Below are 20,244 nucleotides of genomic sequence, written 5' to 3'. Positions count from 1 at the left end.
TCGCGAACCTTACCCCTAACTGCCGGCCAATAGCGACCAAAAGCAGGAGGTACAGCTGGGAGGACAGGCGGTTTATCGCGACCGAGGTAGACAGGCTCCTGAAGGAGCGCATTATTGAACGCAGCAACAGCCCGTGGCGCGCCCAAGTGGTGGTGGTAAGGGGTAGCGAGAAGAAACGGATGGTGATCGACTATAGTCAAACGATCAACAGGTACACCCAACTAGACGCCTACCCGCTACCCCGCATATCAGAAATGGTGAACCAAATCGCCCAATACCGGGTGTTCTCCACCATCGACCTCAAGTCAGCGTACCACCAGCTCCCTATCAGACCAGAGGACCGCCCGTACACCGCCTTCGAGGCGAACGGACGCCTCTACCAATTCCTCAGAGTCCCCTTTGGGGTGACGAATGGGGTCTCGGTCTTCCAGAGGGAGCTGGACCGCATGGTCGATGACCACCACTTGCAGGCAACCTTCCCCTACCTCGACAACGTCACCATCTGCGGTCACAACCAGCAGGATCACGACTCGAACCTCGGGAGGTTCCTGAAAACCGCACAAAAACTCAACCTCACTTACAACGAGGACAAGTGCGTTTACAACACCACGCGCCTCTGCATACTAGGCAGCGTGGTGGAGAATGGGGTAATCGGACCAGACCCCAACCGATTGAGCCCCCTACGGGAGCTGCCCCTGCCCAACACTCCCAAAGCCCTGAGAAGGTGCCTGGGGTTATTTTCTTATTATTCCCAATGGGTCCCCAACTACTCCGACAAAGCCCGCCCCCTCTTGAAAGCATCCTCTTATCCGCTCTCTGCTGAGGCCCACGCCGCCTTCAAAAGCATTAAGCGGGATATTGAGCGGGCCACGCTACAGGCAGTGGACGTGAACACTCCCTTTCAAGTGGAAAGTGATGCGTCTGACTTTGCCTTGGCGGCCACCCTCAACCAGGCGGGGCGGCCCGTAGCTTTCTTCTCGAGGACCCTCCAAGGGCCCGAGATCAGACACTCCTCCGTGGAAAAGGAGGCCCAAGCCATCGTGGAGGCAGTGCGCCACTGGCGCCACTACCTAGCCGGCAAACGCTTCACCCTACTTACCGACCAGCGGTCGGTAGCGTTTATGTTCAATAATAAACAGAGGGGGAAGATTAAAAATGATAAGATTCTTAGGTGGCGGATCGAGCTCTCCACCTTCGATTATGACATCATTTACCGGCCAGGGGCCCTTAACGAATCCCCCGACGCCCTCTCATGAGGGATGTGTGCCAGCGCCACCGGGGATCGGCTACAGACCCTCCACAACGACCTCTGCCACCCAGGGGTCACGCGGCTGTTCCACTTCATAAAGTCCCGTAACTTACCCTACTCGATTGAGGAAGTTCGGTCTCTGACCAGGAACTGCCGCACTTGCGCTGAGTGCAAGCCTCGGTTCTACCGCCCAGATAGAGCCCACTTAATCAAAGCTACACGGCCCTTTGAGCGGCTCAGCTTAGACTTCAAGGGCCCCCTCCCGTCCGTCGACCGCAATGTTTACTTCCTGAACATTGTGGACGAATACTCCCGTTTCCCATTCGCCTTCCCCTGCCCAGGCATGACCAGCGCCACGGTCATTAAATGCCTCAACAGCCTGTTCTGCCTGTTCGGTATGCCGAGCTACATCCATACGGATAGGGGGGCGTCCTTCATGAGTGAAGAGCTACGCCAGTACATGCTGTCCAGGGGGATCGCCACGAGCCGTACCACCAGCTACAACCCCCGGGGTAACGGTCAAGTGGAGCGAGAGAACGGGACAGTATGGAAAGCAGTCACTCTAGCTCTAAGGACCAAGGGCCTCCCTATCTCCCGCTGGCAGGAAGTCCTCTCAGATGTGCTCCATTCGATACGGTCGCTATTGTGTACTGCCACTAATGCCACGCCTCATGAACGAATGTTTGTCTTTCCCCGGAAATCCACCTCAGGCGTATCCATGCCTTCATGGCTCTCCACCCCAGGTCCGGTATTCGTGCGAAGGCATGTGAGGGGCCACAAGACGGACCCTCTCGTGGAGTCAGTGCACCTACTCCACGCCAACCCCCAATACGCGTATGTCCGGCACGCCGACGGAAGGGAGGACACCGTGTCCATAAAAGACGTCGCCCCAGCCGGTAACGACAACAACCACGACAACAGCAGCAACAACGATCACAGCAACTCTTACCCACCCACTACTCTTTCATCACCCCCGGAAGAACATCGACCAACGGTACCCCCACCAATTACCCCTTCAACAACCCTGGCGGCGCCCCCGGCAGAGACCCAGGAGGCCACCGGGGACACCCAGCCGACACCCGCGGCACCACAACAGCCACGTCGGTCACAGAGGACTATCAAACCCTGAACAGACTAAATCTATAGAAGGGGTGAATGTGATGAAATATGCCATTCATCACTCATCTGTATTCTCTGTGTGATTGTGCCTGTGACTGTGGTTTAGTTTCAGTTTCATTTCCCTTACCTCAGTTCCGTTTCCTCACCTTGTATTGTATTGTGTGTAGGGCTCCGCCCATACCTGGCCCCTATGTAAGCAGGCTCAGCGTGCCTCACATCCAGTACTACAGACCTCTGGATGGAAGACACCTCTCCACTGTGTGTTACCTTCTAAGTTAATAAAAGCCTTGTTTTGTTCCGCTAACATTGAGTCTCGGATTTATTGAGGCACATCATGATCACCAGCAGTGCATCATGCAGGTCTGTGGCCACTTTCCTGGTAGTTGCTGTGATGCATTTATATTGCAGCAATCCTCCATTCCCATTCTGTGTCCCTGCATAGCAAGTGAAAGGCTGGCTTCTTGGGGACAATAGCTATTCCGTGCACACTTGGCTCCATGACTACTCTCAGGAACCCATGCTTGGTAGTCAAACTGAGTTATAAGCAGATCCATGAGTCAACGAGAACCATCACTGAGCAGACCTTTGGAGTCCTCAAGCTATGACTTTGTTGCTTGGACAGATCTGGTGGCTTCTTCCAATACAGTCCAGAAAGAGTGTTCTGTATGATAGTGGTTTGCTGCACAACTTTGCTCTGCAACAGGGACAACCCGTGGAGCCAGCATTAAAACAAGGACCTTCAACGAGGACGATGACACTGATGACATTCAGGATGGTGAGGAAGTGGGAGGGCTACAAAACCTGCCTGCAAGTGTCAGCCGTGGCTCAGTGGTTAGCACTCTCACCTGAATCCCACTTGGATGCCCAAGGCCTACCTGATGCAATTTTCAGATGGGTCTGCAAATGTTTGCACAGCATGCCTACCTTAAACAGATAAGAGGCTGCTTACATGTACAAATCAGGGTCCTAGCAAGAATGTTATTCTTGGTCCCACAAAAATTCTGCAGTCCACTGCCAGCCACTGGGTGAGCCCCTCATTAGTGTGCCTCCTCCCCTACCCCCCACTTTTACTGATCACTTCCAGCTCTGTGGGTAGCCCTCTCGCCTCTGAGTCAGAAGGTCGTGGGTTCAAGTCCCACTCCAGAAACAAGCACAAAAATCTAGGCTGACACGCCAGTGCAGCGTTGAGGGGTTGCTACACTGTCGGAGGTGCCGTGTTTCGGATGAGATGTTAGACGGAGGCCCCCTTTGCTCTCTCAGGTGGACGTAAAAGTTCTCATGGCACTATTTCAAAGAAGAGCAGGGGAGTTATCCCCGGAGCCCTGGCCAATATTTATCCCTCAATCAACATAACAAAAACAGATTATCTGGTCATTATCACATTGCTGTTTGTGGGAGCTTGCTGTGCGCAAATTGGCTGCTGAGGTCCCTGACATAATAAAACTCACTACACACTTGGTTTGAGCATAAAGCAAGGCTTTAATCAACTTGTTTCAGAGCATGGAGGTCTAGTTGTATTTCACTAGCTCCTTGTCTTACAAAATGTCCCTGGCAAGCTGGGCCCACGCCCGAGTATTTATACTCCTTGGACGGCGCCACCAGCTGGCCGTCCAGCGTTATTTCATAAGTAGTTTCTTGATGATGAGATTTATAACATTTCCTACATTACAACAGTGACAACTCTTCCAAACTACTTCGTTGGCTGTAAAGCGCTTTGGGACATCTTGAGGTTGTGAAAGGTGCTATATAAATGCAAGTCTTTTTCTTTTTGCAGCCAGAGCTCTTCGGCAGAAGCTCCTTAAAGAGTGCCTCAGCGGAACAGTTCCTGCTCCCTTGCATTAATAGTCATGTCCAACATCTGTCGCAGTCCTTTCAAACTCCAATAAACTATATTGGCCCAAAGACCAACATTGATATTTGTCATCCTACTTTTTAAGGTCACTAGCTACTACAAAAACACTGTGCGCACAAAGATATCAAAAAGGTTTACCATTTTACTAGTTTACACAAATGCCGTCACACAGTCTTAAAGTGGCCTCTTACCTACTCTAGTGCTGATGTGCTCCCCTAATGACTTCAGCCTTGGAGGTGGAAGGCTGCATTGGCTCAGACAAGAGCTATTGAAACGCTCGTGGTCAGTGACTTCTAGGACCTAAAGCCTGAGATGATCCGGTTGCAGACTGCAGCAAATCGTCAGCTGCTGGGCCAGTCTGGCTTTGGTACCAGTGCAGACATTGATTGAGGAGGTGGCAAGGATGGAGACATGCTGTCATCCTTAGAAATGGTAACATGTTCCAATGCCACTGTACGACTGCCCCTGCTACCAGGCTGCAAATCAGCACTGCCACCCAATTACACAAGTTTACATGGGCAAAATGCATATTAAATGTGGATACAGGAAATTTTAATGGAAAAATGTTGGCACAAAAATGTGGCAACAGGAAGTCAGGTGGTGCAGACACATGTGCATGCAGATGTACGGTTTTTAATATTTTGTAGATTTGTTACTTCCCCTTCCTCATGCTGAGTCCCATCTCTCTAGTCAGGATGGTGCTGCCCATACAAGTCTTCATAGAGACTGTCAATGTAAGCAAACTACATCCAGGCTTCTGACAATGTTCTTCTGAACCTGTTGCTAGAAGATGTACAAAATAACCTGGTTATGATTCTCTTTTCAACTTCCTGTCCTTGCTGGAGAAAGCATCTATCCTCGACTACAATGCAGGTGAGACTAGGATCATGGGAATCACCTCTTTACTACACTGCATGCAATGGCTTCTCTTCACACCCACGAGTTGTCACCTCCAAAGTCCCCAAGAATACATCCTTGGCCCCCTCTTCTTTTCATCTACATACTGATCCTTGACAGCATCACCTTCAGACATGGTGTCAGTTTCTACTTATACACTGATGACACCCAGTTCTAACTCTCCACTACCTCTCTTGACTCTCTGCCTCTGTGTAATCAGACTGCTTGTCATCCAGATTTATATGAGGTGTAATTTCCTGCATTGGAAAGACCATCGTCCTTGACGCCCGCTACAAACTCCATATCCTCAACAGCGTTTCCATCCCCCATCCCTGGCCACAGTCTCAGGTTGAACCAGACTGCTGGGGGGCTCGCCATCCTATTTGACCACAAGCTGAGCTTCTGACCCCATATCCTCTTCATCAAAAAGACAGCCTACTTACACCTCCATAACAAAGTCTATCTCCACCTCTACATTAGCCCATCTGCTGCTGAAACCCTCATCGGTGCCTTTGTCACCTCCATATTTTATTCCCATTCTGTTCTGGCCAACATCCCATCATCTACCCTCTGTAAACTTCAGCTCATCAAAAACTCTACTGCCCATATCCTATCCTATACCAAATCCTGCTTGCCCATCACCCCGGTCCTTGCTAATCTAGATTTGCTGCTGGTCTTCCAAATTTTTTAATTCTCATCCTTATATTTAAATCCCACCATTGCCTTGCCTTTCTCTATCTCTAGCTTCCTCTAGCGCTTTAATCCCACCCCACCCCTTGAACTCTCTGTTCCTTGGACTCTGGCCTTGTGCCTTCTCTTCCCACCCCTCCCTTCACCTCTCCATGGCAACTGTCTTCACCCACCTAGGCCCTACACTTTGATTTATTTCCCCTCCTTAGTACCCACCTCTTTGATCAAGCTTTTAGTCACCCCTTCAAATATCTTCTTCTTTGGCTCTGGATCCATTTTTTCTCCTACGCCTCTGTGAGGCACGTTGGGGCATTTTCTACGTTAAAGGCACTATATAAATGCATGTTCTTGTCAAGCGTGCTCCATTACTATATCATTCATGGTGCAACCTCTTTGATCTCATTAGCAAATATGATTTAGGATACAGGAAAGACGTCTTGCACGTAAAGAATGCATTTCAGAATTAACAAAACAAGAATTGAAACGAACAATAATTTGTTATTTTAGTCATCAATAACCATTTGTAACACTGACTTACTGTTCATTTTCTTCTCTGTGTTTTGCAACCAGTCCATCCAGCAGCATATCTGCAAAGCTCCTTGCTTTTTCTGACAGGCCATGCTTTATGTCCTCACAATCCAATCGCACCATATGAAAGTGGGCAACTTTTGGCAGACTCGAGATCTCCACTGCCAAGTGACGAAACTGTTCTATAAACTTAATGGAAATTACAAAATTATTGAGATGTAAAGAGAGAACTACTAGGTTTTTACTGGATATAAAAAAGTGCTGCCTACAAATTAATATTACATTAAAGGTTTACTGTTACTTTTCTTCTCCTCTGTTACTAATTTCCCTCTGTCTGTCTTCCTCTCCCAATCTTTTTACTTCCCTCTTCTCCTGAAGTCAGTTAGTCCTGAAGAGATACATCACTTTGGCACCTCTTTCAAGTGGCTGTTCTTCATGTGTGAGCCCAGGCAGTGAAAGCTGGCAGGTTCTTTGATTGTAGAGAGCATCACAGCAGAAGTCAATCCTGTCCTCACCCAACGACCATGTATAATTTCAGGCAAGAAGCACTGAATACTGATCAAGAGCAAGAACCAGAAGTTACTTTTTTCTTTCTATCCCAGGGGTGCAGAGGCCAATTGTGGCAGCCCCACCACTTCCTTGGCTGAAAGCTAACATAACAAAATCAGAGATCAAACCTGGGATGTTTCTGATCTATATGACTCAATACCACGTTCTTCATTGAACCATGTGAGAGCTCAAGTTTAATTTTGTTGCTGTTCTAAATCTACCCAGTGAATTGTAATGCTGCTGTAAGCCTCCATGTGTGACAGCATATTCTTCCATAGGTCAATTCTGCTTTTTGAATGAATTGGTATGCCACATTTCAGGAATTTTGACCATTTGGCCACGGAAGAGCTGGGTGTGATTTATATTAAAATGTTACTTTTAAGTTAAATGGAACTCACAAGGGATTAAAATTCCTACAGCAGCCAGAGTATTGGGAAGAGAGGAATGTGTATTAAAGTTAGATGGACACATAACACTTCAAATTGGGACTGTGAGAGTCAGTTGGTTCATCCCAGCCTCCTTGTGACAAGATGAAGATCCATTTGAAAAACAGAAGGAGTTAGTTTCAAGGGGATTCCACCTAGGGGCACAGTAGCCACTTTAACAGGTAGACCTGCTGCCCAACCCACAGATGGAGAGGAGTCAGAAATCACTACTGGCTTCCTGTCTAATGAGGAAGAACCCATGTTCTGGAGTCAGTTTTGTGAATGATCTAGTAAAGGACATAAAGGGTGGACAGTTTTCCTTGTTCAAGATAGAGCTGGTCAGATTCAGAGAAAAGCAGTCCGTGCCCATATGCAGTAAGACCTGGACGGCATTCAGGCTTGGGCTGATAAGTGGCAAGTAACATTCGTGCCATACAAGTGTCAGACAATGACTATCTCCAACAAGAGAGAATCTAACAGCCGCCCCTTGACATTCAACGGCATTACCATCGCCAAATCCCCCATCATCAACATCCTGGGGGTCACCATTGACCAGAAACTTAACTGGACCAGCCACATGAATACTATGGCTACAAGAGCAGGTCAGAGGAAGGGTATTCTGCGGCAAGTGTCTCACCTCCTGACTCCCCAAAGCCTTTCCACCATCTACAAGGCACAATTCAGAAGTCAGGAGTGTGATGGAATACTCTCCACTTGCCTGGATGAGTGCAGCTTCAACAATACTCAAGAAGCTCAACACCATCCAGGGCAAAGTAACCCATTTGATTGGCATCCCATCCACCACCTTAAACATTCACTCATTCCACCACCAGCGCACCATGGCTACAGTGTGTACCATCTTCAAGATGCACTGCAGCAACTCGCCAAGGCTTCTTCGCCTCACTTCCCAAACCCATGACCTCTACCACCTAGAAGGACAAGGCGCATGGGAACACCTGACATGGAAATATATTGCCGTTCCTTCATCGTCGCTGGGTCAAAATTCTAGAACTCTCTCCCTAACAGCACTGTGGGAGTATCTTCACCACACAGACCAGCGGTTCAAGAAGGCGGCTCACCACCACCTTCTCAAGGGCAATTAGGGATGGGCGATAAATGCTGGTCTTGCCAGTGACGCCCACATCCCATGAATGAATTATAAAAAAAGGCTGACCAGAAAGACTGAATGTTTAGCCCAGTATGGCTGATAAGTATGGCATGTTTTACTATTTGCTATACTACAAGGTGGTTTATGGAAATTAAGTTAAAGTGAGGTGAGATTTACTGGAACTGTTAGTCTGCAAGTTAACTTACTGACTGTAAAATAAAATAACTTGACAATTCACATCTGGCCTTGTCAGACTAAAGTGTTATTCAGTCCACCTTTCAGAAGTCTGGAAGATCACGAATGAATACGATATCCCATTCATATAACATGGGGATTTTGTTGTTATATCCTCAAGTAACGCTATTGTATAGCTAGATATGTGCTGTAAAGTTAAACTCCTGATCATAAGGGATGCAAAATCAGCTTGTGGGAGAGACCAGAGATAATGAACCCAAGAGAATTTCGAGAGCAGACCTAAAATTTATAACAGGGCGGGCCTTCAGAACATTCAGTGGAAGTGAATTTGCAGGGTTTTTTTCTCAAGTTGGAAAAATCCAGAAAATTAAGCATTACAACCAACAGTTTTAAGTGCATTAAAAGCATAGGCAGTGAACAAATGCAGTACAAAGAAAGGATAGCTACCGGTTACAATTTAGGCTTTTTCCCAACACTTTGTCTTGTGTTTATGCAAAAAGGGCAATTTTTATAAGTGGACTCCAGTGAACTGCAAACTGCTCCTAACTCTCCAAAAGATGGTAAATACCACCACATCATCAAACTAATGCATATAGGATAAAACTGATAGATTTATTGAAAGGTAGAATACACAGACGTAGTAAGTGAGATGCTAAAAGTATTATTCTTATGGGGCCAAGAGAAACAGGAGTGCTCCTATAGGCCCCACAAAAATAATCTGGCCTGCTGCTGCTCCAAGTTCCCCCTCCGAGATTGCAAATCGTCCATGGACTTATTTTGCCACCTGATATTGCGCCAGCAACTCACCAGCTCTATTTAAATGAGGCCTGGGTCTCAAAATGGCTCCGGCCTCTTCATTGCTAGAACAGGTGAGTTGCCGCACAAAATTTAAATAGTTCCCGTTGACTTGCCCCTTTAAGCTGCTACAGCTCGCGAAACGTTGCAGCATCATCGGATTTCCCCCCACTCCTAACTGAGAGTGCACATAGCACTGGAAACCCACCCAACAGCCTAGATTATTTTTGTGAAGCTTGGAGGAGCACTTCTGCAAAGAAAATTAAGCCTTATCTTTTCGGGGGCCTTTTTAGCCCTATTGCCTGTAAAACTGGTTAGAGTGTGCACATTGCACACTCCAACCAGTTCTGTCCTAAAATGGCAATAGGAGTCCTATGTACATCATAGGACACCTATTTGCATATTAAAAGGGGCCTACTATCTGAAATAGGCAGCCCAGCGGAATCCCCTATAAAAGTGGCAGCAGGCAGAGTGTTCGCATTAACAGGACAAAAAGTCTACCAATACCATTTTGAGGCCATTGCTGCCCCATTTACGTCGATTTCAGCAAGTGAAAATTGGCCACAATGTATCAAATTCATGCTGACCCAGGAAAACAGGATGGATCAGAGCTGACGGAAAAATTCCTCCCCACCAACTTTTGGCAGGAATCCTGAAAATAATGAAAATCTAGGCCAGCATGTATCACGTTGAAATTGGGGTTAGTTAGAATCGTTTTTCAGTTGTTGAAATATAATATTGTTAGGAAATGGCTAATCAGATGGTACTGCTATTGGTTTCTCTTCATATTAATTTTTTTATATTAATTGTGTCCAATGACTTTTCAATTGTAGTTGATCTCACTAACAGTTTGATTATCACTTTTATATAAACAGGTCCTGTAACTAACGTGTAACACGCCCTTGAGAGTTTAGAGGCCCGAGTGGGTGTGTAGGCAACACGCATCTTGTAGGCTATTTGTGTTTCAACTTCACAGGACGCAGGTGTTGTGAGATATTTTTATGATGGTTAGATGAAGGGGTCAGGAAATGGTTGTATTAATCAGACATAAACGGCCGCATGCAAAGGCAACCTTGGAAGGCTGCATCTATCAAACGGATACAGCCTAGGGTGATGGAAAAGTTACACCCTCACAGATGGTTAGAAGGCCTTTGATAGTTTACGAACTTCTGCAACTGTCTTCAGCCTAAAGATTTGATTGACAGATCAATCAGGATGTGTAAAGCTGAAGTTATTGATAAATTGATGCATTTATGGGGAAGCTCGATAAACACACGAGGGAGAAAGGAATAGAAGGATATGTTGATGAGGTTAGATGAAGTAGGGGGGGAGGAGGCTGATGTGGAGCATAAACACCAATATGGATATGTTGGGCCGAATAGCCTGTTTTTGTGCTGTAAATACTATGTAATACAATTTTAGATTTACACAATATATAAATGTTTGAAAACAAGAAAAGGGAGTCAGAAATCCTTGAGGTTATTTTCAGGAGCATCTGAGGAAAACTAACCTTCACTGAGCCTCTCTTAGTTCCCTCATGTGACAGTCAGTTTATCCCTAACCCAAGGCTGCTGTCCCTCAATTTTTTTAATATATTTGCTCTCAGGATGTTGGAAGGTCACATTTATTGCCCAGCCATACTTGCCTTGAGAAGGTGGTGGTGAGCATTCTTCTTGAACGACTGCAGTCCTTGTAATGGTGCAGCCACAATGGTGTTAGTAAGGAATTCCAGGAATTTTAACCAGCAATGATAAACAAATAATAAAAAATGTAAAAAATCAGGATGATGTGTGATTTGGAGGAAACTTGGAGTGATAGTGTTCCCATGCTGTTGCTGCTCTTGTCCTTAATTTCTGTGGTAGAAGTCATGGGGCTGCAAGGGGCTGTTGAAGTGAGCTTGGTGAGTTGCTGCAGATCATCATGTAGATAGTACATACTGTAGCACAGGTGGCGGAAGGGGTGGATAGTGCGTCCAGTGACAGCAGCACAGATCAAACAGACTGCTCTGTCCTGGGTGCTGTCAAGCTTCAAGTGTTGTTGCAGCTGCATCCATCCAGGTGAGTGGCGAATACTCTTTCATATTTCTGACTTAAGCCTTGTAAATGGTGGAGAGACTTTGAGGGTTCAGGAGGTGAACCTTTGTCACAGAGTATTCAGTCTCTGCCCAACTCCTGTAGCCAGAGTGTTGGCATGGCTGGTTCAGTTAAGCTTCTGGTCTAGCACTTAGGTGGTGCAAATGTTACCAGTTATTTGTCATACCAAGCCTGCATGTTGTCCAGGTCCTGCTGTAGCCTGGCATGGGATGCTTAATTATCAGGAGTTGTGAATGGAGCTGAACACTGGAATTGTCGGTGAGCTACCCCATTCCTGATCTTATGATGGAAGGAAGGTCACTGATGAAGCAGCTGAAGATGTTTGGGCCAAAGACACTGCCCTAAGGAACTCTGCAGTGATCCCCTGAGGCTGCAATGCGTAATGCCCAACAACTATTACCACTTTCTGTGTTTCAGGTATGAATTCTGTCCCTGGAGGGTTTTTCCCTTGATATCAATTTAGTTCAGGCTCATTGGTGCCACACTCAGGCAAATGCTGCTTTGATATCAAGGACAGTTATTCTCACCTCTCCTCTGACATTCAGTTCTTGCATCTATGTCTGGATCAAGGCTATAATGAGGTCTGGAGCCAAGTGGTCTGGTTATAGGTGTAGTGTATAGTGTATGTATAGTCTGGTTATAGGTGTAGACATCAGGGACCCAAAATAAATTTCACACTAGGAACAACCAAAATTGAACAAACCACTAACTACACATACTTGGGCTTAAAAATCAGTTCTACGGGAAATTTCAAACTGGCTGTGAATGAACTGAAAGAGAAAGCAAGAAGGGCTTTCTATGCCATTAAAAAATCAATCCAAATAGAAATCCCAATTAGCATTTGGCTCAAAATTTTCAAATCAGTAATTGAACCAATTGCACTCTATGGCAGTGAAGTGTGGGGACCGCTAACACAACAAGAATTTGCAAAATGGGACAAACACCCAATTGAGATCCTACATGCAGAATTCTGTAAAAGTATCCTCCGGACTCAAAGGAAAACCGTAAACAATGCATGCAGGGCAGAACTAGGCCAATATCCATTAATAATCACTATCCAAAAAAGAGCCACCAAATTTTGGAAACACCTAGAAATGAGCAACCCCCAATGCTATCATTACGAAGCCCTGAAATGCCAAGAGAGGACCATAAAGAAGAATACCCTCAGTCAACTAGTCCTGGGACTCAGTGAAGTAACTACTAACACTACTAACAATAACCAGCCCCAGGACAGTGACAGCGTAACACAAAGAATTCGACCCAACACAATCGTCGCTAAGCAAAAGGAAAAATATCTGTCATATTGGGCAGAAACAACAAAAACCCAAAGCAAACTCAATTGCTACTTGGCCCTAAACAGACAATACAACATGGCTGATTACCTGACCATGGTAAAGGATAGCAAACTGAGAAAAACCTTGACAATGTACAGACTTAGTGAACATAGCCTGGCGATCGAAAAAGGTAGACACAGGCAGACCCGGCTACCAAGAGAGGACAGGATATGCTCTCCCTGCAGTCAGGGAGTGGTGGAGACAGAGATGCACTTCCTCACAGCTTGTAGAAAATATCAGGGCATAAGGGAGAATTTCTACCCAAAATTCACAAAAATATGCCCGGAATTCAGAAATTTGAATGACGACCAAAAACTCCCATACCTACTAGGGGAAGAGAGAAATTGTGTAACACTAGCGGCACACTATGTTACAGCTTGCCATAAACAGAGGGACAACCACTAAATATAAGAAAAGGGTATATATAAATTATATGAAAGTATATTTATACACTCAGGGATATATCTGTTTATACACTGTATGGATAGATCTGTATTTTTGTGTACAAACATGAATGTTTTTTGATGCTTTGGCAACATAAGATGTAACTTGTTATGCCAATAAAGCGATTTGAATTGAATTGAATTGAATTGTATGTACCTTTAAGAGAGAACTACTTTTACAGCTCCTGTATACTGTAGTACTGGCTGTGACCACACCTGTATATAATCCTTGAGCATACCTCTGTACCCCCAGTCTTGAGACTACCCTACTCCAGTAAACACCTGTTGATTGTTAAGTTACAGCATCCGTGTAGTTATTTGAAAACATCATACTCTCAGAATCACGGATCTAACAGTGGCGACGAGTGGCGATTCGAACCTACCTGCAACTCTGCATTTCCCTTCAAGGATTCGTTCCGGGAGGGCGGTGGAAAAAAGTCAAGGCCAGAAGCACGGGAGTCGACCACGAGCAACCGCCCAGTCGTCCGGCAGAGAGTGAACATCGCCGGGGAGGCTGTTGAGAGCCAGGCTTCGTTCCCCAGCCACGACGATCCAGCAACAGACTGACAACAGGTACAGCGGAGACCCTTCCCGGACAGCGGCGGCTGGAGCCGACCGACGGCAGAGAAAAAGCCGAGCAGCGTCGACGGGGTAAGAGAGAGGGTGAAGTGCACAGAGCGCAGCCGGGGGTTGAAAACCGAGCGGCGTCGAGGAAAAACAAAACAGAGAGAGAGAGGGTAAAGCAGCAGCCGGGTTCAGGACCGAGCGGCGGAAACGGGAAAGGCGCACAGAAAAAAAAACGCGCAGAGCACAGCCAGGGCTCAAGGGCTGAATAGTGTCCGCGGGGAGAAGAAGGGAGAGCGCGGGAGACGCCATTGAGCCGCGGAGAAGAAGGAAGAGCGCGGGAGACGCCATTTTTAGAAGCCGCAGCGGAGAAGGGCGAGCGCAGGAAGAAAGGAAAGCGCGGGAGACGCCATTTTGTGCCAGCGGAGAAGAAGGGAGAGCACGGGAGATGCCATTTTTGACAGTTAAATCACACCCAGGGATGCCGAAGAGTGGCAGTATCTCTCCGTTCGACAATGAAGTCGAAGATTGGGCGACATATGTGGAACGTATTCACAGAAATCACAGAAATCACAGAAACCCCACAGTGCAGATAGAGGCCATTTCGGCCCATCGAGCCTGCACCGACACATATCCCACCCTATCCCTGTAACCCCATGTATTTAATCCCCCTAACACTAAGGGTTAATTTATCACAGCCAATCAACCTAACCCGCACATCTTTGGACTGCACATGAGGTGTACTGCAGGGCGAATGAAGTGCCAGATGCTAGGAAAGCACTGGTTTTGTTAAATTCCATGGGTGCAAAAACTTATGGCTTACTGCAAAACCTAATAACCCCAGAGCAGCCCGTGAATAAGAATTTCGAAAGCATAGTAGAAATCCTACAGGACCACTTAAACCCCACACCGCTGCTGATAGCAGAAAGATTTAAGTTCCACAAAGGAACCAGCATAAAGACGAAAGTAATGCTGAGTACTTAATGGAACTGCGCAAGCTATCGAAACACTGCCAGTTTGGAGTGGGACAAGCAGATACGTTAAGGGACAAGTTTGTGTGTGGGCTTCAAAGTGAAGGAACCCAGAAACGGCTTCTATCAGAAAAGGATCTTACGCTGGACAAGGCTTTCAGCATGGCAGTATCACACGAAGCAGCCGCAAGGGGCGCTGCAGAGATACAACGGAGACCACAAGAATATGGCACCAATGAAATGTCATATGGAACAGGGAAGTGTTATCGCTGCGGCAGAACAACACACGACCAGAAGGATTGTTGGTTCAAGGACCAAGTGTGCAGACAGTGTGGAAAAGCAGGACACATAGCAAGAGTCTGCAGGTCTGGGAAGAAAACCAACAGCAAGAAATCTCCACAGGAGAAGTACAAAAAGGTACATAAGGTGATGGACAGTAGTTCAGACGAACAGAAAAGTGATACAGACTCCGGAAGCAAGGAGCTGGGTTGTCTGAAACTACATAAGGTAACCAAAATGGAGGATCACCAGACTATCTGGGTCACACTCAAGACAGACGGAGCCCAAGTGAAAATGGAATTGGACACAGGATCAGCCCTAACAGTCATAAACCAAAGGGACTACAAGCGGCTATTTTCACACATACCCTTGAAAGCTGCAGAGATTGTCTTGAAGACGTACACAGGGCAAAAAGTCTACCCCAAAGGAAAAATAAGGGTGAAGGTGATATACAAAGGCCAGGAAATACCTAAAATGGACCTATATGTATTGCCAGATGGAGGACCACCACTACTAGGACATGAATGGATCCGGAAGACACAATTAGATTGGCATTCCATACAGGCACTGAAGGTTGAGGCCAAAAAGGATGACGACGTCACACCTGGATGACTGTCAAAAATGCTAACTGACGCAAAAGAAGTGTTCCAGGAGGGACTCGGAACACTAAAATAGAGGAAAATGCAAGCCCAAAGTTTCTTAAGGCCAGACCAGTGCCTTATGCAATCAGACCAGCCGCCGAAGCAGAGCTGGAAGGGTTGGAACGTTCAGGAGTACTGTCCAAAGTAGACTGGAGCAAGTGGGCTACACCCATCGTTCCTGTAATGAAGAGGTTGTTGAGTAATACGCCTGGGGAACCAAAGAAGGTCCGCATCTGTGGGGATTTTAAGGTGACAGTGAACCCAGTCCTTCACACGGTACAATATCCGCTTCCACGAATTGAGGATATTTTCGCCTCGCTATCTGGAGGCAAATGCTTCACCAAAATTGATCTAGCCCAGGCGTATTTGCAAATGGAGCTAGAAGAAGCCTCGAAACAATACCTCACGATCAACACTCATAAAGGTCTCTACCAATACAACCGGCTGGTGTTCAGGGTAGCATCGGCTCCGGCTATTTGGCAAAGGGCGATGGATCAAGTCCTGCAAGGGATTCCAGGGACCCAGTGTTATTTGGACGACATCCTGGTCATGGGCGAAAATGACAGTGATCACCTCGCCAACCTGGAGAAGGTGCTCACTAGATTAAAGGAATACAGGCTACGAGCTAATCGCCACAAGTGCGAGTTTTTCCAGAAGCAGATCTCGTATTGTGGCCACGTTATCGATGAAGAGGGGTTACATAAGACCCCTGAAAAGATTGAGGCAGTAGTCAAGGCTCCAGCACCGGAAAATGTGTCACAACTGAGGTCGTTCCTCGGGCTGGTAAACTACTACCATAAGTTCTTACCAAATTTGTCTACGGTATTACACCCACTGAACACCCTACTGCAAACAGGGGTACCATGGAAGTGGAATGACGAACGTAAACGACTTTCCAGAAGTGCAAAGAATTGATTACATCAAAAGAGGTGTTGGCCCATTTCAACCCAGCACTACCAATTCATTTGGCATGTGATGCATCACCCTATGGTATTGGAGCGGTGCTGTCGCACAAATTCCCAGACGGGTTGGAGAGGCCAGTAGCCTTTGCGTCTCAGTCACTAACCTCAGCCGAGCGCAACTACGCCCAGATTGACAGGGAGTCCCTCAGTCTAGTATGGGGAGTAAAAAAATTCAACCACTATCTGCATGGGCAGAAGTTCACCTTGCTGACTGACCACCAACCACTTGTCTCCATCTTTAATCCAAAGAAGGGCGTTCCGGTGATGACTGCACAACGGTTACAAAGATGGTCCCTTTTTCTAGGGGCGAACCAATATGAAATAGAATATAAAGGCACGAAACAGCATGGAAACGCTGATGGGCTATCACGCCTGCCACTGCCTACTGTGGAGGAAGCACCAGCAGTGGACCCTATCGAGATATTTTATTCGTCAATAATTGAACGATTGCCAGTAACTAACGCGGATATAGAGAAGGAGACCCGCAATGATCCGACACTGTCTCGGGTATATGATTTGATGGTGAGGGGATGGCCAACACATGGCGACTCACTGTTGCCAGCATTCTCATCCAGAAGAGAACAGCTGTCAGTATACCAGGGGACAGTGTTGTGTGGATCCCGAGTGGTAATTCCACCCAAGTTAAGGGAGAGACTGCTAAATGAGCTTCACGAAGGTCATCTGGGAGGGGTGAAAATGAAAAGCCTTGCTAGGGCTTATGTGTGGTGGCCGGGGATCGATCAACAAATCGAGGACCTAACCAAGAGCTGCTCAGGATGCCAGAAGGTCCAAAATGCACCACCACATGCCCCTCTACACCCATGGGAGTGGCCCTCCTCTCCATGGCAACGGGTGCATATGATTTTGCTGGTCCATTCATGGACTCAATGTTCTTAATAGCAGTGGATGCTCACTCAAAATGGCCTGAGATGGTAAAAATGTCCTCAACCACTACAGAGAAAACGATTGCAGTCCTACGGACCATATTTGCCAGGAACGGCTTGCCAGAGCAGATTTGCTCTGATAATGGACCACAGTTTGTGTCCGAAGAGTTTCGGAAATTTATGAGAAGGAATGGGGTAAGGCATTACACATCCGCCCCGTATCATCCAGCCACAAATGGATTGGCTGAGAGGTTCGTACAAACCTTTAAAAAGGCGATAAAGGCCATGTGCGACGATGAAATTCCACTGCAGCATAAGGTGGACAATTTCCTATTAGCCTACAGAAATGCGACACATGCAGTTACCAACCAGACCCCGGCCATGATGTTCTTTAACCGAAGGTTGAGATCTCGTCTGGATTTGCTCAGACCCAATGTGCGAAGAAATGTTGAGGATAAACAATTCCAGCACATCAATGAGAAGCCGACAAGGAGCTTCAATGTAGGACAACCAGTCTTGGCCCGTGACTACCGAACAGAGAAATGGCAACCCGGAACGATATGCACAAGGCAGGGGCCATTAATGTACACAGTGGATGTCGGGGAGAACATTGTGAGACGCCACGTCGATCAGATCTTAGCGTCACAGGAACGCGTCAACCCCATGTCTCGGGTACCTGGGGATGAACCCGACATACCGGTAGCATCTACCTCTGAACCAGTAGCAGTGGAAACTGATGAACTAACCGATGAAAAGGGGCCAGAATCGCCTCCGCACCAAGAACAAGAACCTCAGGAAAGGCGCTATCCAGAAAGGATCAGGAAGCCGCCCCAAAGACTGAATCTATAAATGGACTATTTTTGTTTAATGTGCATGTTAAAGTGTTAATTGTTATTTGAATATTATGGGTACTGCTAATCTAAAAGGGGAGGAATTGTAGTGTATGTACCTTTAAGAGAGAACTACTTTTACAGCTCCTGTATACTGTAGTACCGGCTGTGACCACACCTGTATATAAGCCTTGAGCATGCCTCTGTACCCCCAGTCTTGAGACTACCCTACTCCAGTAAACACCTGTTGATTGTTAAGTTACAGCATCCGTGTAGTTATTTGAAAACATCATACTCTCAGAATCACGGATCTAACAATAGGTGCCTCTATTTTTGAGTTTAAAGCAAGCTCATTTAATGATCAAATGATTTCTTCTCAATGATCAAGCAAGTATGATGTTAACCAGGTGTAGAAAATTGGTGACAAGGGAAGTGTGTAACCATCTAACAGGGTAGGCAGAGGTGATAGAAGGCTGTGCAGGAATCCACTGACACTGTTAAATTAACAGTTATTCAGTACTGACAACCTGTGATAATGAACACAACTTGTCAGAGGACATGCAAAAGCAACACCACAGCACTGCAAGGCAGGTAGTTGCCAAAAGAGGGAGAAGTAAAGTGCAAAAGCTCAGTGGCAAGAGATTCAATAGTCAGGGGAATGGACATATCTTTTTGTAGCCACAATAGCGTCCTGGGTGACAGGATAAGGGATAAAAAACAGATACAAAAGCTTTGAGAGAATCAAAACATCCAGGAGTCATGGCTCATGTTAGAATTAATGACATTGGAAAGAATAAAATTGAGGCCCTGCAAAGGGAATTTCAGGGATTAGGAGAAAGATTCAACAGCAAGACTTCAAGGGTAGCAGAGGATTCTAAGGTTGCCAAGTAACATCGCTGTTTGAGGGGGGAGAAATTCCTTATAGTTACCTTTTAATATAAGCTACAACACAAAATTAGACATTTAGCATGCTGGTATCCTTTCCGTGCTCAAGATAGTAGTAAAAGTAGAAGCTTGACTATTTATGGTATAAACTTACATCTGTGTATACATCAAATGGATGTTGTTCTTCCATGAATTTCTGTACATGTTCCTTGGCAGTTCCATTTATTAGCCAGTCATAATTTTTAACTGTGGAAAGAGACATAGCAGATTCATGGAAATAACACCTGAAATAAACCATTCCCAGCAATACTGTCATTGCATCATGATAGAAAAACCACTGTTAACATAAAGCTTCTCCCGAAGGGGACCTCTTAATACTGTGAGTGATGTCAGTGTATGAATACTTTGGGCCGGATTTTGAAAGAAATAAATAGAAAGACTTGCATTTATATAGCGCTTTTCACGTCCACCAGATGTCCCAAAGCGCTTTACAGCCAATTAAGTACTTTTTGAAGTGTAGTCACTGTTATAATGTAGGAAATGTGGCAGCCAGTTTGTGTACAGCAAGCTCCCACAAACAGCAATGTGATAATGACCAGATAATCTGTTTTAGTGATATTGATTGAGGGATAAATATTGGCCAGGACACCGGAGATAACTCCCCTGCTCATCTTTGAAATAGTGCCATGGGATCTTTTACGTCCACCTGAGATCACAGATAGGGCCTCGGTTTTAACGTCTCATTCAAAAGACGGCACCTCTGACAGTGCAGCGCTCCCTCATTTCTGCACTGGAGTGTCAGCCTAGATTTTGTGCTCAAGTGTCTGGAGTGGGACTTGAACCCACAACCTTCTGACTCAGAGGTGAGGGTGCTACCCGCTGAGCCACAGCTGACTAAATAAAGGTGAGGCTAACAGTGCTCACTGTTAATAAAGTGTAAATCGAACAGCA

The 20,244-nt window shown here is 46.3% G+C and overlaps 1 protein-coding gene across 1 annotated transcript in view; it reads right to left on the bottom strand.

Moving 5' to 3' along the window:
* The window catches only part of dnah12 (dynein, axonemal, heavy chain 12), a 429,714-nt gene that overhangs the window by 357,991 nt on the left and 51,479 nt on the right, over positions 1–20,244 (bottom strand). Inside the window, exons 10-11 of the mRNA XM_086001602.1 lie at positions 19,448–19,539; positions 6,346–6,524 (exon numbers count right to left, since the gene is read on the bottom strand). Coding sequence (XP_085857728.1) covers positions 6,346–6,524; positions 19,448–19,539 — 271 coding nt within the window. The remainder of the gene's footprint in view (positions 1–6,345; positions 6,525–19,447; positions 19,540–20,244) is intronic.

The sequence above is a fragment of the Somniosus microcephalus genome, chromosome 11, assembly GCF_052327205.1.
Source record: "Somniosus microcephalus isolate GS21.2 chromosome 11, FLI_Smic_1.0, whole genome shotgun sequence".
Classification (NCBI taxonomy): Eukaryota; Metazoa; Chordata; class Chondrichthyes; order Squaliformes; family Somniosidae; genus Somniosus; species Somniosus microcephalus.
Note: the sequence above shows the minus strand (reverse complement) of the source record. Positions and strands in the feature narration are given on the sequence as shown.